The sequence below is a fragment of the Talpa europaea genome, assembly GCF_964194135.1.
Source record: "Talpa europaea genome assembly, chromosome: 8".
In the NCBI taxonomy this organism is placed as follows: Eukaryota; Metazoa; Chordata; class Mammalia; order Eulipotyphla; family Talpidae; genus Talpa; species Talpa europaea.
In genome coordinates this window covers 90619582-90638983 of record NC_140075.1, presented here as the reverse complement: position 1 = coordinate 90638983, position 19402 = coordinate 90619582, and the positions used below count along the sequence as shown (strand labels likewise).

Below are 19402 nucleotides of genomic sequence, written 5' to 3'. Positions count from 1 at the left end.
AATTGGAATAGGAAGTTCTTGAGTATTGAAAAGAAATGTTACACAAATCCGTACCTAACTACTAAGTAATAGTGAAAGAAAAAGTTTTCCTGTTAAATTTAGGAGAAAGGCAAAAATACCCACATTCCTTCCCTTTTATTCAACATGATAATATAGCATAATCAGTCATGAAAAATAAATAGTATAATAGAAGACATGAATATTGGAAAGATAGAAATAAAGTTATCATTTTTCTCAATAATTATATTTTTGTCTATAGAAAACCCCAGCTTAGCTATTAAAAAAAAACTATTAGAAACAGTCAGTGAGTTTGGGGATGTTGCATAATACAAGATTATACATACGGCAGTGGTATCATTATATAATAGCAAGTAGCAATTAGAAATTGAAAGTTATAGAAGTACTATTTAAGATAGTATGGGAAAAAGGAAATACTTGGTATAAATTAGGCAAACTATGTTTGAGTCTTGTATGCTAGAAACTATGAAGTCAATGGGGAAGAAAATTAAGAACTAAATACATGAAATGATACACCATGTTCATGAATTGAAAAGAAAAGCACTATTAGCCTACTTTTCTCTCTAAACTGATGTATAGATTTAATACAATTCCAATCAAATTCCCAGCATAATTTTTAACAAAAATCATTAAGCTTATTTTTTTAGGTTATATGGAAAAGCAAGTAAAGTAGAATGATCAAAACAATTTTTTAAATAAAAAAGTTGCAGGGCTCACAGTACCTGATATCAAGAGTTACGATATAAAGCTGCAGTAATCAAAACAATGGATACTTGAGACAGAACACAGTTATTGATTAATAAGATGATATACAGAGTTTAGAAATTGACCTACACATTTATAGATTGAGATGTCTGACAAAGATATCAAAGCATGTAATATTTATATCAACAAATGGTGTAGGAATAATTGGACATCTTTGAGAGGAGGGTACCTCAAATCATATCTTGTATCACCTTGAAAAATTACCTTAAAATGATAATAGCCCTAAATGTAAAACTCATAACCCTAAAATTTCTATAATAACAATGGGTAAAATTTTTATCCTGGTTAGGAGAGATTTCTCACATATGATACCAAAAGCACAATTCATAAAAGAAAAACTTGTTAAGTTGAATTTTATCTAATTAAGAATCTCTGTTCTTTGAGGGATACTGTTGAAAGAATGAAAAGACAAGCTACAAAATTGGGAAAAATATATGCAAATCATATACCTAAAAAGTACCTCATACCAGAATATAAACACAACTCTCAAATCTCAAAAATAAGAAAACAAATCAATAAAATGGGCAAAAGATTTGAAAACTTTACCAGAGAAGCTGTACAGGTAACAAATACATGAAAAGACACTCACTGTCTCAAGTTATTAGGGAAATTTCAAAGTAAGATTTTAAAACCTACAACAAATCTAAGATTTTACTCTACTTGCATGTTATCAAGTTGCTGCTATCATTTTATGAACATTGGCAAAGACACAAGACTTCTGGATCAGAGACAAAGGACCATTTATTAGTCAAGGAATCACAAGTAACACAAGCTGGGCTGCAACCAAATCTTCCCTCTGCTCTTGGGAGACACACTCCCTCTTATCTCCCAAAGCTCTCTGTCACACAAACATCCTTGAAAAGATCATTCAAAATAAAAGATTTTCTGTGGCTCATGGGACACACAAAATGTAAGAGACTAATGGAGAAATGTCTTCCAATGATGAGTTACCATCACACACCCACAAGAATGGTTTTTAAAAGTTTTCTCCTTTTTTTTCATAATGCTAAACTACAAAGAGGATATAAGTGGAAATCTCATATGTCACTTTTAGGATGCGAAAGCAAACTTTTTAAAATAAAGTTAAACATATACTTTCTATATGACTCAGCAATCCTACTTATAGGTCTTTACCTAAATAACATGAAAATCTTATAGTCACATAAAACACCTGTTTTATAAATGTTTACAGGAGTTTTATTCACATTGCTAAAATTTGGAAACAATTCAAATGTTCCTAAACTGATAAAATGATCAAGCACAATATGGCACATTAATGAAATGGAATACTATTTAGCAATAAAAAGAGCAAACCACTGAAACACACAGCATAAATGAATCTCAAATGCATCATAATTGCATGATGAAAGAAGATGGACTTAGAAGGCTAAAAACTGCATTATTTCAATTATATGACATTCTGGAAAAGACAAAATAATAGAAACCAGAAATACTCGAGCAATTCCTAGGAACTGGAGGTAGGGAAAAATACTGACTACACAGGAAATTGGTAGAATATTTTGAGCTGATGAAACTGTTTTATACCTGGTGTGATGGTGGTTATAACAGTGTTTGTCAAAACTTACAGATCTATACACTTAGAAGGATGAATTTTATTGCATGTAAATTATACTTCTAAGAAGGGGGTGTAGGAGAGTATTTGTGTTACTCTAGAGTCAGAATACCTGAGCTCTGTATCTTTCTAATTGTGAATCTTGGATGTATTCTCAAATTCTCTAAGCATCAATTTTCTCATGTGAAATAAGAATATAATAGCATCTACCTCTGAATTGTTAGTTTTCCTTGTTGCTGCTCCATCATTAATTATTGTCTGATGTCCTATTAGATACCTAACAGTGTGCTTGATGTTAAGGATAGAGATATGAATCAATGACATAGTCCCTGCCTTCTAAGAGGTCACAATCTAGTGAATAAACATCTGAACTGACAAATGAACACAACTGTCCTATTGTTTTAAGAGTATGGCAACAATTACAAAAATCTTAAAATTCTAGTTTTAGGCATCTATTAAGATAAATCCATATTAACAATCTGAAATGCAACTCAACTTTAGCAAGACTTTTATAAAATAGGAAATTTCAAGTCAAATATAAGAAACACTATTGGTAGCCCAAATATTCCTAGAATTATCCTATAAATAATATTCAAAGACTTGAAACTGCTTCCATAGTTTACCAGATTCAGAAAGAATATCAGCTTATCTAATTTTCACTAATTTATTCCAACATGTCATTTTTACTTTAATTTGACCAAGAGATCAAGAAGACATTATTACAAATAGTAAGAATAATGTTTCCCCATTCAACAAGGCTTCTGTGCCTAGATAAAACATTTCCCTAAAAAATGATAAAGCTAAGAGGAGTCATTAAAAATTATTATTATCAAGTATTCCAGAAAAGTCTGCTCCCTCCAATAAGTAGAGAATTAATGACTTTTCAAGACCGTATTGCATAAATATGATCCAATAATCTGCATGCCTACGTATGCATTACAACCACACATCACATTTACACACAAAACACCTTTCTTGGCATATCATGCACCACTGTCCCTGAAGGAGGTGGAATGTTCTAATTCGGTCTTAGAGCATTATAAGCATGAGAAATTCAAGCCAGAACATACTACAGCTACTTTTACAGAATTAATTACATTTTCACACCATATTCATTATGCATCTATTGAAGGCCATTACATGCTGCATTCTGACAGGATAAAGCTCTAAATGCAGTTTGTTTTAAGTATGTCCTTTCCATTCAAGGCTAAAAGAAAATCAAGTTCTCATTTCAGAGATTTCCTATCTACTGTCATCTCACATCATGTCCCAGTGAAACACTGTGAGAAGTGTTCTTGGAGTGTTATCAACTAAAATTTTGCAACAAGTATGGCTTTTTGCACAGGATTTCACACTGAATAATATAGTAACATCTAGAGATTTTTAACCTAGTGAAAAAAAGAGAACATTTTAAAAGATATTTTTAAACATGACATATGTACAAGGGTCTTCTCAAACAGTACCCACAGAATTATTTTCACCATTCCGCTTGCTCAAAACTGTTGTTTTGGAATATGGAGCCCATAAACATGAACCTTCAAAAGTTTTATATATTGAAAATATTCCTAAGGATTTCATTTCTCAATAAGAAGCCAGTATATAGAAAGGTGTAAGAGAGAGAAATATAAAATTCATATGATAACTAAAACAAGTCAAAATAAAATATATAGAAACATCCTTTGGGAAGAACCCGGAGAAAATGATCACTGGCTAGCTTACCTTGCTTTTTTCCATTAATATTTTCTAAAGTACCAGAGAGCTGGCTGTCAAAGCCGTGTTGAAGGCCACTCCTTTGCTTTTCAAGGTGATGTTCTTCCTCAGCAATAGAAGAAAGCACATGTGGTGGCATTTGGTCATCAAAGGTCTGATTGGGCCACTGGGATATTATAGAACATGAGTCCTTTGCATGTTGGCTAAGTCTGGGACTTGAACTTGGGGCAGAGTCCTGCAAATCACTATTACAACAGGAGAAATGATCCACTTCAAAAAACAAGGAATTTGCATCCTCTTGACTCCAAGTATTGCCATGTTCTTCATCTTCAAAGTAAGTTTCCTGAATCTGAATATCATCTAAGTCCTGGTCTAGCTTGTCACTCAATTTAGAGTCTTGTTTGTTTAAGTTAACCAGCGAAGCAGATAAGGTATCTCCTGCTTGCTGGAGAGCTTCATAAAGCCGAGATATCCAGGAAGAGAAAGGTTGGAAGAAGTTCTGAGCATCCTTAGATGCCATGGCCAACACCATAGCCAGCTATCTGATGTCTACAAGTCCATTTGTTCAGTTCCTTCTGTACTCTGGACTTAATGTGAACTACAGAATAAGCATGATGAGAAATTAAATTGGAGGTCTCTTAATGGCTGTGAATATTTCACTCTCAAAACTTCTCAGCTGAAACAGAGGAAAGAAATACTTATACCTGTTAAAGTTATAACCTTGAACCCATCACCCAGCCCCTTTTGGAGGGCAAAAAGATATCATCATTGAAATCTTAAGGCAGCTAAATAAAAATGTCTACAAGTAGATAATTTTGATGACTTTCACCTTCACAGGCATGTGCAAAATTTCCATTAACAGTAATGGGCTCTACTCATGTGGACTGAGAGAAGTGTATCCTCCATAGACCATACTTAACAGTGTGAAAAGGATAAATGAATCTTCATTAAGAGGCAGTTGGACATGGCATTTCAAAATATAAGAAAAGTTGGATGCTTCACCTACAAACCTGCAGATCCCAGAGAGCAGGCTAATAAGCATGCCTGCTTTGTGACACAAAAAAATTATCCTTTCAAAGGAAATGTGAGCCTAGAATAAAAAGCTTTTAACAAATCTTAAAATAGGATTTTATATTTTTTTTTCATTTCTAGAAATTATATCTATTCTTGCAAAGCAAAGAACCACTGAAAAACTGAGGGTGGCAAGTTAATTATGCAGTTAACTGGAGACAAGTCCCTAGCATCTCATTGTCTTTGTAAGTGCACCAACCTCCCAAAGACAGCCTTTATCAGTCTGCAAGATTCCTGAGAGATATATCTTTCTGCAAGATCTACAGCCCATGGGGGCAGCTACAGGCCATCAACACAGCCACAGGACATGATGAAGACTCTGGAGCTAAATATCTACACATTTACATGGATGTCTACACATAAACATATATATTTATACATGTATATGTATGTGTCTTATGTGTGCATATATATCTTATTACATTTACAGCTCAAGATGAGTGTTTGCACTTAATTATTCCATCTCTTTTATAGCCATAGCTTCCTTCTAAGTCTACTAGTGATCTCATTAAGTTTCAGCCCTCTTGACCTCAGGCTACTGCATTTGTTAAGATTGCCTATCATCTCCTAAAACTTTAACTTTTGTTGATAACTACCCATGTATGCATTGACTCATTCAATAAGTAAATACAGATTAAGTGCCTACTAAGTGTAGGCATAATGTCAGGTATAAGCTAACTCTGAGGTTTCTGTCTCCATGGAGCACACATTTTAGTCAAAGGGAAATGAGGTCTCAGTATTTCCCTCACGCTCAATAATTTGTTTTCCTTTCAGGCTCTTCCCGTCTTCCCACTAACTACATATATGTAACTGCTCATAGCCCTATGGCTCTTCTCCTCCTCCTTTATATTCATGAGCTGGGAGAGTTGATCTATCCAAAAGTTTCATTCAACTTTTTTTTTAATACCACAATATATATTCCAGCCTTTATCTCAATCCTTCTTTCCAGGTATGTATCTTTGATTATCTAAGTCAAGGGTCTCAAACTTTGCTGTGTCAGAATCACCTGGTGATCTAATAAAGAACACAGAAGCCCAGGCTGGGTGAAGAAATAGGTTCTGGACCTCCGTATGTTTGTCAGGTTCCCAAAATGATTCTGACACCCTACAATGTTTGAGAAATACTGACCTATGAAAATAGCTACACTTGGATGTCTCACCAAAATCTCAAAATCAGGAGATCAAAACCTAGCACATCATTTTTGCTATAACGAGTGTTCAGCACTCAACTCTCAACCTTCTAGAGATTACAAATTTCTCTCTTCACCACTTGCTCCTCTCATTCCAAGTTCTGTTAGTTTAAGAACTATGAAAATTCTCTTCCTTTACGTTTTGTATAATGGTCTCATTTCCCCATACTCTACTTTCCTCAGATATTACATACTCATTGGTTTCAAACACTATTTTTTTTTTTGTTCTTTTTTTTGTTTTTTTTTGTTCATCACCTTGTGGTTTCAAACACTATTAAAGTCCCAAACTTTAATCAACCCTCTAGGTTTTCTCATCACCACCTGACCTTACATCATGTGTAATACCTGTCTCCTCACCTACAATGGAAGGTCCATGGAGGACAAGGATTTGTCCTTATTCCTCCAACTTATCCCCAGTGATTACAGGTACACTAAATACATAGTAAATTCTCAATTAATGAATTAACTAATCCTATTAAAATTGTACACAGAACAATGTCTAACATGTAGTATGTACTCAAATTTATTAAAATGATGACTAAAACCTACTCAGAATTGTTGAAAAGATCATAATGTTACCACACAAACCCCATGTTTGGTGACATAAAGGAGTTCTTTCCGCAATTGTTCCGCCCTCCTCTCACCATTCATGGTGTTTGTTTCTCCATAAATATTTTTGCTTAAGTTAATATTATTCAGGGCCTCACAGAACTAGAAAGTTCCCTGAAATATCACCACTGTCATTTTGGCATTTGAAGCTTTTTAAGAAGTGATGTATCTTTTTTAATGATTCAATAATCCTTTATATTATTTCATTATACAGAAAAAAACTTTGCAACACAAAATCTTTTAAGTCAGCATTTTCTTGCCCAGTCTTTGAATAATATTTATCACAAATTCTTTGTCTCATATCTCTTTGTCTTCTATAATCTCTGTTCATGAAACTTCATGGAGATTTTTCTAAAAACAAATCTGTATCACTCCCCTATGTAACAAACAAAATCCACTATGTCTCCCTCCTACTTATACTACAAATTTGAACATCTGTCAAAACTATTATTTATGCTTGTTGACATGGAGGTTTAAAAAAAATAATTTTAACGTTTCCAACACACTATAGTCCTCACCTCTCCCTATTGTTTCATTCATATCTCTGTGGCCTGTTTGACACCTACAAGTAATTTAATTTTAATTTACTCCTATAAAGTAAAAATCACATTCTTGCCTACAGGCAAACAAAAATGAGAGATGCTAAAACAAAAATAAAAAAGACCCTAATAATCAGCACCCTTTAGCAGGCCTTAGCACTTGAAGTAGACTAAGACCCTCCTGTGAGGGAGCAACTCTTCAATTGCTAAATTACTGGGTGTGAGGACAATTGGGCCTGGGAGTGGACGTCAGATCAGTGGTAATTTACCAACCAGTTTGCAATTGTTTCGATTTATTCCCCAATCAGGAGCTCTTCCTTTTGTCCTCACTGACTATGTAACTGTTCATGAGCTGTTCCCTTAATACTACCCTGCCTGAGGATTCCGCCATACACACCACTTCTCCCTGCAAAATTCTATGTGCCTATTGCATTCACACACTAAGCATTTTCTAAAATGACTGAGGTCTTGCCTGATGTGTTTGCTCAGCCCAGAAAGCCTTCTCTCCCTAGCCTGCCTAAGAAATCTTTCCTTGCTCATTATAATGAAATCCCTATCACTTCCTATGTCAACTTTTCAAATGCTATCAAAGGTATGACCTCAGAACTGCTTTGAATATGCCTTTATAATTTAAGGTTTCACTTCATGTGGTAAATAATTATCAATGTTCCTCTTCCAAGCAACTGTGAGACTGTAAGAGCCACCCGTGGGTTTATACTTTATAGCTCCAGGACCCACACCAGATAGGGACTCTCTAAATGTTTGGTGAATGAATGAATGAAGTTTTTAATGAAACATTATAATGTTAATTGAAATTGTAATGCTAAGAAGTTATGATTCCTGCATTTTTCTTTTTCTGCAAAGTGGAGTTAACTCACTAGAAGATCTCTAGTAGTTCTTTTAGGCTTTAAAACCCAAGAATTTACCGATGTGGGAGAAATATCACTGTAACATTGAGGCTGGATATATTGAGCAGTAACTTGCCTTTTCAGGGATTGGACCTAAACTTTTCTCAGTAACCACTGTCAGATGAACTCAGAGTGAATGAAAAGACATCAAATCTCAGCCTATATATGAAAGAATGTCCAGTCATTCAATTTTAAAATATTCAAAAAGGATGAGAAACTACAGAAAGAATCTGAAAAACTATGTAGGCAGCAATGTTGGAGGCCTTTCATTTTATACTAAAACATTCTAAAGCCAAGAGGGGTAAGTGCTGGCAGAGTAACCATGGAGATATATTTGTTGCCCAGGTAAAGCTCAATTTTTTCTCAGAGCAAGAGTAATACCAGACATATACCTGCTCTCCTAGGTTTGGGGGGGCTGTCTTACAGCTGAGAAGACAAAGTGGCTTCTGCTGTTATACTAAAAAAAAAATACCTAAGGAAAGAAAAATAGAAAATATAGTTCAGTTCTCTGAATTAGAAGAAAAAGTACATACAAGGTCTGTGGCAACTGAGAAGTCAATATTTGAAGTAAAACAGCTTATAATACTTCATTATTAAGGGAAGTATAAAGCAAAACAACAAAAAAGGTGTGAGTGTTTGACATACAAGTTCCCATCACACACATGAGTAGGGGTGGTTTACAACCTCTCCAAGTCCTTAAATTAGCAATCTAATAAAGAATTAATAACAATTGATAAATGAAAAATGGAAGTCATTAACATATTCTTAAGATCTGAATTTCTTTAAATTTTATTCTAAATAGAATATTTTAATTATAACTGTTTAAAGTCACTTAAAATAAAGGAAGTGACTAAACAATAAACATTAAAGAGTTGTACTTCTGCAGCAGTAAAAACTATCAAATTCCTGAGCCATATGCTTTATCACATATTTTGATCATCCTCACCAAGAGTAATTGTGAACAGAAGTGTTCCCTCCCCAGAATAACACACATGGTCCTTTTAAAGGCTGTTAGTTAAATCTTTCTGACCCCATTTTTTATCTGATGACAGATGCTTGGAAGGAGGGGGACAGTTATGTCTTAAGAAGAAATACCAGCTTACATGAGTTGTACCTTAAAAAAATCTATGAAATTTTGATAAAAGCTGAAGTTAAAGTCTATATGCACACACAATTTTTAAAGGATAATCAGTTCCTGGAGAGAGTCAAAATACATTCTGAGAGAAAAGGAAATGTTTCTAATAATACGGTCCCTGGATAACCAAACCCCAAATCAAAATTTTACACAAGTTCATCTACTGAAGTATGTCACTATTTAGCATTTTTTTCATGGATAAGTTACCTTTGAGAATATACTCTTTTTATTCTCAACCAAGACCTGTAGGGCAATCCTAAATTAAAGTGGGAAAACTGGGTTTATTTAAAGTGTCTTCTCACAGCCATCAGATCATTTCCTTGTGTCATCTATAAGATGTGGGTTATTTATTACTGAGTTCCTAAAGTGGTCATGAGGTGAATTTGGGCTATAATTCTTTCATAATTATCACACCTTTTGGAGAAAGTCATTTTGCATTGCCTAGTGCGAACAAGAAAGATGAATAATGCATGGAACTAAATAAGAAGTATAACCGGGCCACAATCCATCTTTAACACAATTCGAAAGCATCTACAGGTATTTTCTTTTAAGAGAAAATGTGTTCCTTGGCTAGAAATATATGCCACTGAGGTGAAATATCTTGTTGCATTTGTCCAAAATGGCATGTTAAATACAAAAATGGGGTCACATTACAGCCATAGTGTCACTGCTGTTACATGGGAAATCCAACAGGTCCTTTACCACTGGGTTTGGGAAGGGGGCAGGGCAGGCAGTAAATGTAAGTGAAATTGCCCTATAATTAAAATATACTCTCATCAGTAGATATTGAGAAAAATAAGTCAGTGTAAAGAAAAGAAATCACAATGGCTTTGGGATGACACAAAATGGTTCAGTGTTGGAACTTCCTTCAGCTAGGCCACAGCATGGGACAAAACCTGTTACCTGTGTGCACATAAATATACTCACCTATCTGAGGAGCACATAATTCACTTACAATTCACTGTGGAAATCAGGCTACAAAGTGTGTTCAAAGCACCTATAACAGGGCCCAGCACATGACAGGGACTCAAAATCAATTATTCACTACTAAGCTAAAATGGGAAATTTAAAAGGTAAAAATATATTAAATTCCTGCAATCTTTTCTCTATGTGTTAATACCTCAGAAAAATTATACTTTCATTATAGCTATCATTTGCCAAACACCTTACAGTTTACAATGCTCTTAAATAGTTAATAATTTTAAATAGTTAATAATTTAACTTAATAGTTAATAATCAACTTAAATAGTTAATAATTTTGTAAACAATATTAGCCTTATATTTTATAGTTGAAAAACTAAGGTCAGAAAGGATAAGTGACTTGCCCCCAAGGTTTACATGCATAGGAGAGAGTAGAATTGATAATTCCAATTCTACTTTCCTGAATTCCAAATTCTTGCTTTAACCACTGCTTCCATCTTACAAAATGCTAATAAGACAGTGACAACACTAAAAACCTAGTAAGTGGCTGATGTGAGGTTCAAAGATAGGTTTTTCTGTCTTCAAAGTCTATTCTTGTTCTGTTTCCACTCCACCATAGCTGCCTATTTCACTAATAAAACTCTTTTTTTTAATGAAAACTGTTGCAATTATTTTTCCAACATATTTATAATAAAGTAAAAAATTCAACAATAATTTAAGTCAAGGAAGCTTCATTTTAAAAAACATTTTTCAAACTCTACCCAACAACAGCTTTGTATTAGCACATGTTGATCTCAAAAAGGATAAGGTTGGCTTAACAAGAGTTTTAAATTGCTCAAGGTCTTTGCTATTATAACTATCACACCTTTTAAACATTCTTCAAGTTTAATAAGCCCATTGACTATTTCAAAGCTTCTATTATATCCAAAGCAGAGATATAAATATATTCCACAAATGCTCAGTGATTATATAAACACATCAAGTCTTCAGCATTTCCAGAAGGACTATTTAATGTGACTTTAATGACACAATTTTCTTAAGAGACTGTCACAGTCCTTGTACAGAAATTCATTTTCAGACTCACCTATAATAAAATTTGTGCAAAAAATTTTAAGAATGAATTATATGTAATTTTTATCTTTTTAAAGACCCAACCAAAATGAAAAAGGATCTCATTTCACATTCTGCTAACTAAAATGATCACAAGTCTCCTGATGATAGTCTGTGTTGCAGGATGATGGGCACAAACCACTGGCCCCAGCTGATGGAAATTCTGAAGTTTCAAATAATATCTGCAGTATAAATGAATGTAATTAGAAGGGAATACAAATAAACTGAGCAAGGCAAAAGGCAGGAACAACTAATAGGATTACTCCCAGTCTAGGAGATTGACTAGATTGGTGATTTTTGTCCCAAGGAAAAAATGCACTCCTCTGAAGGTAGATTACATAATATTGGCAGCCACTCAGTGTTTGTTAGCTTCTTTATTAATTGCAGAAGCAACATGATCCCTATAAAAATTGATAAAAGAAAAAAGAGGGTAAAACAATTTATAATTTCTCTGCCTTAACACAACTCTAATTATTTTTGCACATTTCTTTTATCATTTTCCTTGTAATGTACATAGACTTGTAATCATGTTATATGAGTCTAATAATTATCTTGAACAGTTCCTTACCCTTCATCTACAGTTTATCACCTAGGCTACCCATTCTTCCATCTAAATAATTCAAATCTTAGGGCCTTTTTCCACCTACATAGGCAATACCCAAATCCAAGTCACCATTATTTCTTACCTAAACCACTCAAGAGCTTCTTAAGTAATCTCCTTGCATTCACTCCTACTCCCGAACAGTCTTTATGATCTTTTAAGTACATATTCAATCATGTCATTAACTGTTTAAAACTATTTTCCATTGCTAATAGGATAGTCCAAAATTCTCCCCAGGACTTAGAGGGTCATGCAAGGTTTGATCTTTCTTGTCTTTAGCCATTCTTTATTTGATGTTTATTCTTTATTCACCTCCCCCTTTCAGCATCTTATTTCACCAGAATCTTCTGACCATCTGAGAAAGCTCTACTCACTCTAGGCTATCTTCATCTTCACCTACTTTCAGTCTCAGTTTACACTTTATTTTTCAAAAAGATTTTGCTGATCACCAGTCCCCATAATGCACTCAATTACATTCCCCTGAAATAGTCTCTGACAGCACTTCTTATTAACACTCATTATTGTAGCTTATTGATGACTCTGTAATTATTTTTACTCACTAAACTAGAAGCTCCATGAGATCAGGTAGCAAGTTAATTTTTTTACTTTTCCTTCTTGTCAGCATCTAGTTTCATGGCCACCATGGATAGGCAATCAATAATTTTGAATATTTGAATAAACATACATAATATTATTTACTACTTCATTTAACAGTTTAATGTATTTTGCTTGTTTTCAGTCTTCTGTGTTTACCATTGTCATTATTTAATATTTTAAAAACTAAATTGTCAATTAAGAACCAAAAATGTTTCCTAAATCCAAATTAGTGAAATTATAATAATATGCAATCCTTTATCTATCAAGAAAAAATATCTAGTATTCTCCCCAAAATGAGAATATAAATTATGAAATCATAAATTTGACATATGAGAGTTTTGACAGAAGCTAGGCTAAAGCTTACTTCTATATTCTCTGTCAAAATAAAACAAAAAATGTATTGCTGGCTAAACAAGATGATCATCATCATCAAAATATTTCAGGGGACTATTTATAACTATTTATTTTTTCATTAAGAGTTTAGGAGGACAATAAAAACATTTCTAATCATCTCTAAACACTGCCGGCCCATCAACACACAAAGAGCAGCAAGGTTTTATTGAGGTATGATTTACAGATCATAAAACTCACCCATTCTAAGTATACAGTATAGTACATTTTTTTAAGCTTATTTAGTAAGTTGTGCAACCATCATTCTAACCCAGTACATTTCATCACCCCAATAAGATCTCTCATGATCATACACAATGAATCCCCATTCCCATTGCTAGCCGATGGCTAATAAGTTTGCTATCTTTATAATTTGCCTTTGTATTTATGTTTATGTAAATGAAAAAAATTAAAGGCTATGAGGGATGATGGAAATAACACTAAAATGGATATGAGTTACCATAAGTCAATTCCATTTCTACAACTAGCTGTGATCTTGGGGAAAATATTTAATTCCCTGGGCTTCCATTTCCTCACCTCTCAAATAACGTAATTATACTTGGTAAACCATCAATATTCCATGCAGATAACATTCTAAAGCAAGATTTGGGGAAGCTCCCCTTAGCCACCCTCCTTTGGGTTTTTCACTATAGTTGGCATTTAACACACATGAAATCATTTTGCTTCAAACATATCGATAATACAAACGTCACAATTTCTAGAATCTAGCAACTGCATCAAGCATATAGAAGATAGTCAAGAAATGTTGAATTGAATCAAACTGGACTAAATTCCATTGGCCTACGTAAATTAGGTTTGCTTAATCTAGAGGCTAACATCCTAGGTCTAGACATAGTTTTCATACATTTTAAACTTCTTTCAAAATGTTGGATGATGACCTTATCTTTTTCTAGAAAATGATGGTCTTATCTTTTTCAGTCTAGAAAGAGTACTATTCTCCATTGCCACCAGTGCCATAGGACAAATTGGTGAGGTTAGTCAGTCTGAGAGATATCCTGCAACGAACAGTGACACAAGCAAGCTTTAATCTGATTCCCACCGTATTTGTGATTAGGGAAATATGTAACTTTCATCTTATGAAACATTTATATTGAAAAAACATTCTAGAAAAAATTATCAATACATTATGCATGTTTCTGTCAAGTCCTAGGAAATAGCCCCACGTCTTTATTTATTTGGGCCACCTTTTATGAATGAACATATCAATACTCTTAAGTTGGAACTCTAAACCTAAATCAATACTAACAACTGTTCAATATTTTTTTCTTATGTTTTCCATACATTTGTTTACACAAGCCTCAAACTAAGCAGATAGTAAAATTGTTCATTACTAAAATGACTATTGCTACATGTTTTATCTCCTTCATTAGTGGTTATCAAAATGAGATCTCTTGGGGTCCTTCATCACTGAGTTCTTAGAATAGTAATGTTAATAACATGACAATGTCAATACTGCTGTGTCTGGCAAACATTAATAATCAGATCCCCTGGGATCCCATCAAAAGCAGCAGCCTTAATGGGATCTCTGTGGTTGCAAATGTAAGTAGGTTAAGGGAGGACTACATGATGGCTCTCAAATCTGCCCAGCCAAAGTGGTCCCAACCAGAGAAGATCTGAAAACAGGCCATTTACATTTCCTTTTCCATTGGCAGGGGATTTGACATAAGCACTAGGAAGCACTGCTTTCTCTACATGATACTAAATCTAAACATTCTTAATTGAATCTACATACATGTGTGACCTACTTTATACTACTATGTATATACAATGGTATAAATATATATAGTTGTATAAATATATAAATACATATATAGTTACACAGATTGTGTCTATTTGGTTAAACAAAAATTTTAGTTATATTTCTATTTTAAGCCAACAATGCCTGTCTTCTATTTTTTCTTCTCCTCCCTAATCCTCCCAATTTCTCACTAAGAGATATTGTAGCTTTCTCATTGAGGAACAGCAACTACTTTTATAATCTTCTGTTAACACAGTTCAGTTCAACTAGGATTTACTCCTATCACTCATGATGAGTGGGATTCCTAGTAGCAAAATGCTAGCGTTTCATTTCAAGAAGAACACCAGTATAAATATGAGTACTGCAATAAAGCATTTACTGGAAAGGAAAATCCTCCAGCTGATATGGAAAATGACATTTCACACTGGCATCCCATTTCTACACAGAGTCCCACACAAAATATACAGTTAGGTTAGTTTCAGATTCTTTAGGGAAATTCTAAATAGAACTCTTGCTCTAAAATGTTCTTAAAACTAACACAAAGGAAAGAAACCCTAATGACAGGCCTATAATTAGAAAGTCAACCCAGGGGCAAAATAAAAATGTACGATGACTCTGACATGTTTCTAACATAGAATGGTGAACTTCCAAGTACAGGTTTAATCAGCATTCCTCATTTAGGGGAAGAAAAGTGATGCGAGGACATAGGAAGATCAAAGACCAACTTTGAAAAAAACAGAGTTTTCTGTGTAAGAGTCCAGATAAGACATTGAGTGCTTCACTATCTTTCTATAGTGTTCCTTACAATATCATGATTTCTATTTTGCTTCTAAGAGTTAGAACCCTAAAAGTAAGGTTTTCTCCACCAGCCTCAATCACATCAAGTGGCCTGCACCTTTGTGGAATGACAACTGTAAATTACCACTCTGTAGTCAGTGTTCACTGAGGAGAAACAAAAAAGAAAAGCAGTTTTTAAGCAGACAGCAATTTCATTCCATAAAAATGACATTAATTGTTCCTAAGTATTAAGAACTGTTTTGAGGATCCAGAGTATTGAAACTAAGAAAATACGATTCAAAATGTTTTTTTTTAATTCCTTAATTCACACATTTCAAATAACACAATAATACCTGTCACCTTGTCATTAAGCCTCAATCAGAAAGCCTGGAATAATATATGCTTGCAATGATTATGAGTTTTCATGAATAAGACATTTGCTCTTTTAAATGGGTTTTAAAAGAATGTAGATACTCTAATGGCTCTTTTTATTTTGCTTTAATCTGTAAGACAAAGAAAAAATGATGAGATTTTTAAATTTATTACTCCAATAAGTACTTTAAAACTGATTACTCAAATAGCTAGCTAAGTACATGAACCCGCACTTTCAACTGACATACACTTCCATGCAGAAACAGTGATCTCTTCTACTAAAATTTTACTAATACTACAATCTTTCCTCCTTGCTGCCTACCCATCAACTGAACTTCTTGAAAGTCATGCATCTCTTTCAAGCATAATGAGCAATACTTTCTTCCTGACCAGAGAGACACAAAAGCCACCTCTTTTTCAGAGACTTAATTTAAGCCACACCACCCATGGTATCCTCTCAGTAGGCTCTGTCTCTGGAAGACATCACAGAGAGAATGACTACTGTTAGTGATGCCATTCTTTCCCAGATGCAATTACACAAGCCTTAGACTTAAGAGCAATATACTCATCTGTAAAGAATAGTGACATGTTCACCTCTAATACAATAAAGTCCCTCAAAGCTCACCAAAAAGTTAGTGAGATAGTTTCACCTATCTCCAGCAAAAGAATATGTGTTTAAGATCTCTCAGATCACCCAGGGACCTGTGCTGCTTAATACCTTGAGAACTTCAGTCCTCCAAGCAATAAACATTTACTGGGTGCTTCTACATGGCTTCCCAGGTTTATCGAGATCTAGATGGAATTCTCAGTCATAAAACTCCACCATATAGTTGGAACACAAAAGGGCTCTAGAGTTTCTGCTGAAAATTAAGACTTAAGACTATAAATGTAATATACATAGACCCATATGTTATGCAATCATTGGTGAAGTGAAAAATCATGAAGAAAATTATCTGCAGTTTTTGAAATAGTAAGGTATATTTAGGGAGTTCTCAAATTCACGTCTTAAACATTTCCACAGCAATTCATACTAAGGGAGAGCTTCAGATTTGTTTTTATTAATAGCCTAGCATCACAGAGGAAGCTCAAATGCCACTAGAAGAATCTGTTTCTAAGGTAACTCACATGCACCATTATGTAAATAGCTCAGAAAGCAGAGTTGCGCCTATTCCAACTGTAAATCTGCCCAGATCTGTCAAAGGACTTTCATTTCCTCCCAACATTTAATGTCTCCCATATCCAGCAATCAGCTAGCTGTGCAACATGTTTATTTCTGGGTTCAAATTCTTGAGTAGGGGGCAATAACCCATCCTGAGAGTTGCAAGGAAACAAATAGTAAAGGATGGAAATTTTTAAATATCTCTTCCCTCTTGTACAAGGAAAACAAATAGAGACATAGGGGTATAATTTAGAAATAAACTGTCTGATAATAATTGTCAAATCTGGGTTATGGGCATATGGAATTCATTATACCATTCACCCTCTACTTTCCTGTATGCCTGAAAAATTCCATAATAAAATGTGGGGGGGGGGTTATGTGTGTGTATGTTTTTTAATGAAGATCTCTTCCCAAACTCTCTACTGCAACATTTTTTTTTCTACCATAACATATGAAGGAAACAAGAACACAAACACAGATGCTCAGTCAGCTCCCATGGTAGTTAATTCTGTGTGTCAACTTGACCAGGCCACAATGCCCAGATGTTTGCTCAAACATTTTTCTGGGGTTTTTTTTTGTGTGTGTTTTATGGATGAGATTTACATTTAAAATGGCGGATCTTGTGTAAAGCAGTTTATCATCTGTAATATGTGTGGGTCCCATTCAAGTTGAAGATCATCTTTTTTAAAGATTAATTTATTTATGCATATAATAACTGGGGTACAGGCCAGAGTTATGGGGGGAAAGAGGATTCACCAGAGACAGAGTGGGGAACAGAACAGGCAGACTGACTGAAATACACTGCTGAGGGGAGCAGCTGGCGAGACAGGAGAGGTCTGCTGCGCCATGTGAGTCACCTCCCTGGCTAGGGATTGAACTCAGAGTGCTGTGCTTAACCCCTTACGCCACCAGGGAGGCCCTCAAGTTGAAGATCTTAATAAAACAAAGACTGATCTCCCCCAAGCGAGAAGGAATTCTGCTAGCAGATGACCTTCAGATTTCAACGGAAACATCAACTTTCCCTGGGTCTCTAGCCTATCTGCCCACCTGCAGATTTTGGACTTTCCAGCCTCCATAATAGTATAAACAAATTCCTTAAAATAATTCATCTCTGTAGTTAAATGATACATAAATGGATGAGAGAGAGTGAGAGAGATAACAAAAAGAGTACGATAACTGAGTAGTACTTAGGAACTTTGTTAGTAAGGGTTCTCCAGAGAAACAGAATTGAGAGAGAGAGAGAGAGAGAGAGAGAGAGAGAGAGAGAGAGTGTGTCTATGTCCACCCAGAAATTAGGAAGAGGGTCAACCCTATCCAAAAAAAAAAAAAAAAAAAAAACCTCCTTCCTGTCAATTAGTCTTTTTTAAAAAAAGATTTAGTTTTATTTATTTATGCATAGAAGAACTGAGTTGTAGGCCAGAGGGGTGGGGAATGAGAGGATTCACCAGAGGCAGAGTGGGGAGCAGAACAGGCGGATCACTGAGATACACTGCTGAGGGGAGCAGCAGGCGAGACAGGAGAGATTTGCTGCGCCATGTGGGTAGCTCCCTGGTGGGGGATCAAACTCACGCCACAGTGACTGAGTGGGATAGTTTGACAGTGCTGAGACTTTAAGCCCTGCTCACCAGGGAGGCCCATATCAATTAGTCTTTGTTTTAAGCTCTTATGACGTTTTATACTTATTTGCCTTTTTACTTTCAGTTTTGTCTATTTTTTTCTGTCTTTATCTAAAAATGTAATTTCCAAGAAAGTAGGGACTCTGTCTCACTTTCTCACCATTTTATTGTCAGCACACTGGGAATGTAACAGACTCCCAATAAATACTACTGAATGGATGAATAGGCACTCTCAAACCAAAAATTTCTCAACTTGTTCTTTAGAATTTAGACCCATCAACAGTGTTCAATTAATCATGCTTTCATAATCTCATTGAGAATATTCTTAGTATTTTTGACTTAAGATAACAATGAGCCTTGCCTCCCCCTTCTGTCAGTGGCACACTACCTTGGCCACACTTTTAGAACACATGGCATTATTTTTAATGCTATATTGTTTGCCCTGCCATGGTCACTCCCATTACTGATTTAATTCCTTTGCAGTGGGATTTGGACACTGGTACTTTTTAAAAGCTTCCCAGGATAGAAATCCAGTGTAGTTCAATAGGACTTACAGTTGGAGAGCACTCTGGCTGCTGACAAG

General features: G+C 34.7%; 1 protein-coding gene across 2 annotated transcripts in view; it reads right to left on the bottom strand.

Moving 5' to 3' along the window:
• Nucleotides 1-4598, bottom strand: part of SYT16 (synaptotagmin 16) — a gene marked incomplete at both ends in the record, with an annotated part of 91489 nt that extends 86891 nt beyond the window's left edge. For both annotated transcript variants that reach the window (XM_084241182.1, XM_084241183.1), the window contains one exon: nucleotides 4076-4598. In XM_084241182.1, the coding sequence (XP_084097308.1) occupies nucleotides 4076-4598 (523 nt within the window). The remainder of the gene's footprint in view (nucleotides 1-4075) is intronic.
• Between the last annotated feature and the right edge of the window lie 14804 nt (nucleotides 4599-19402).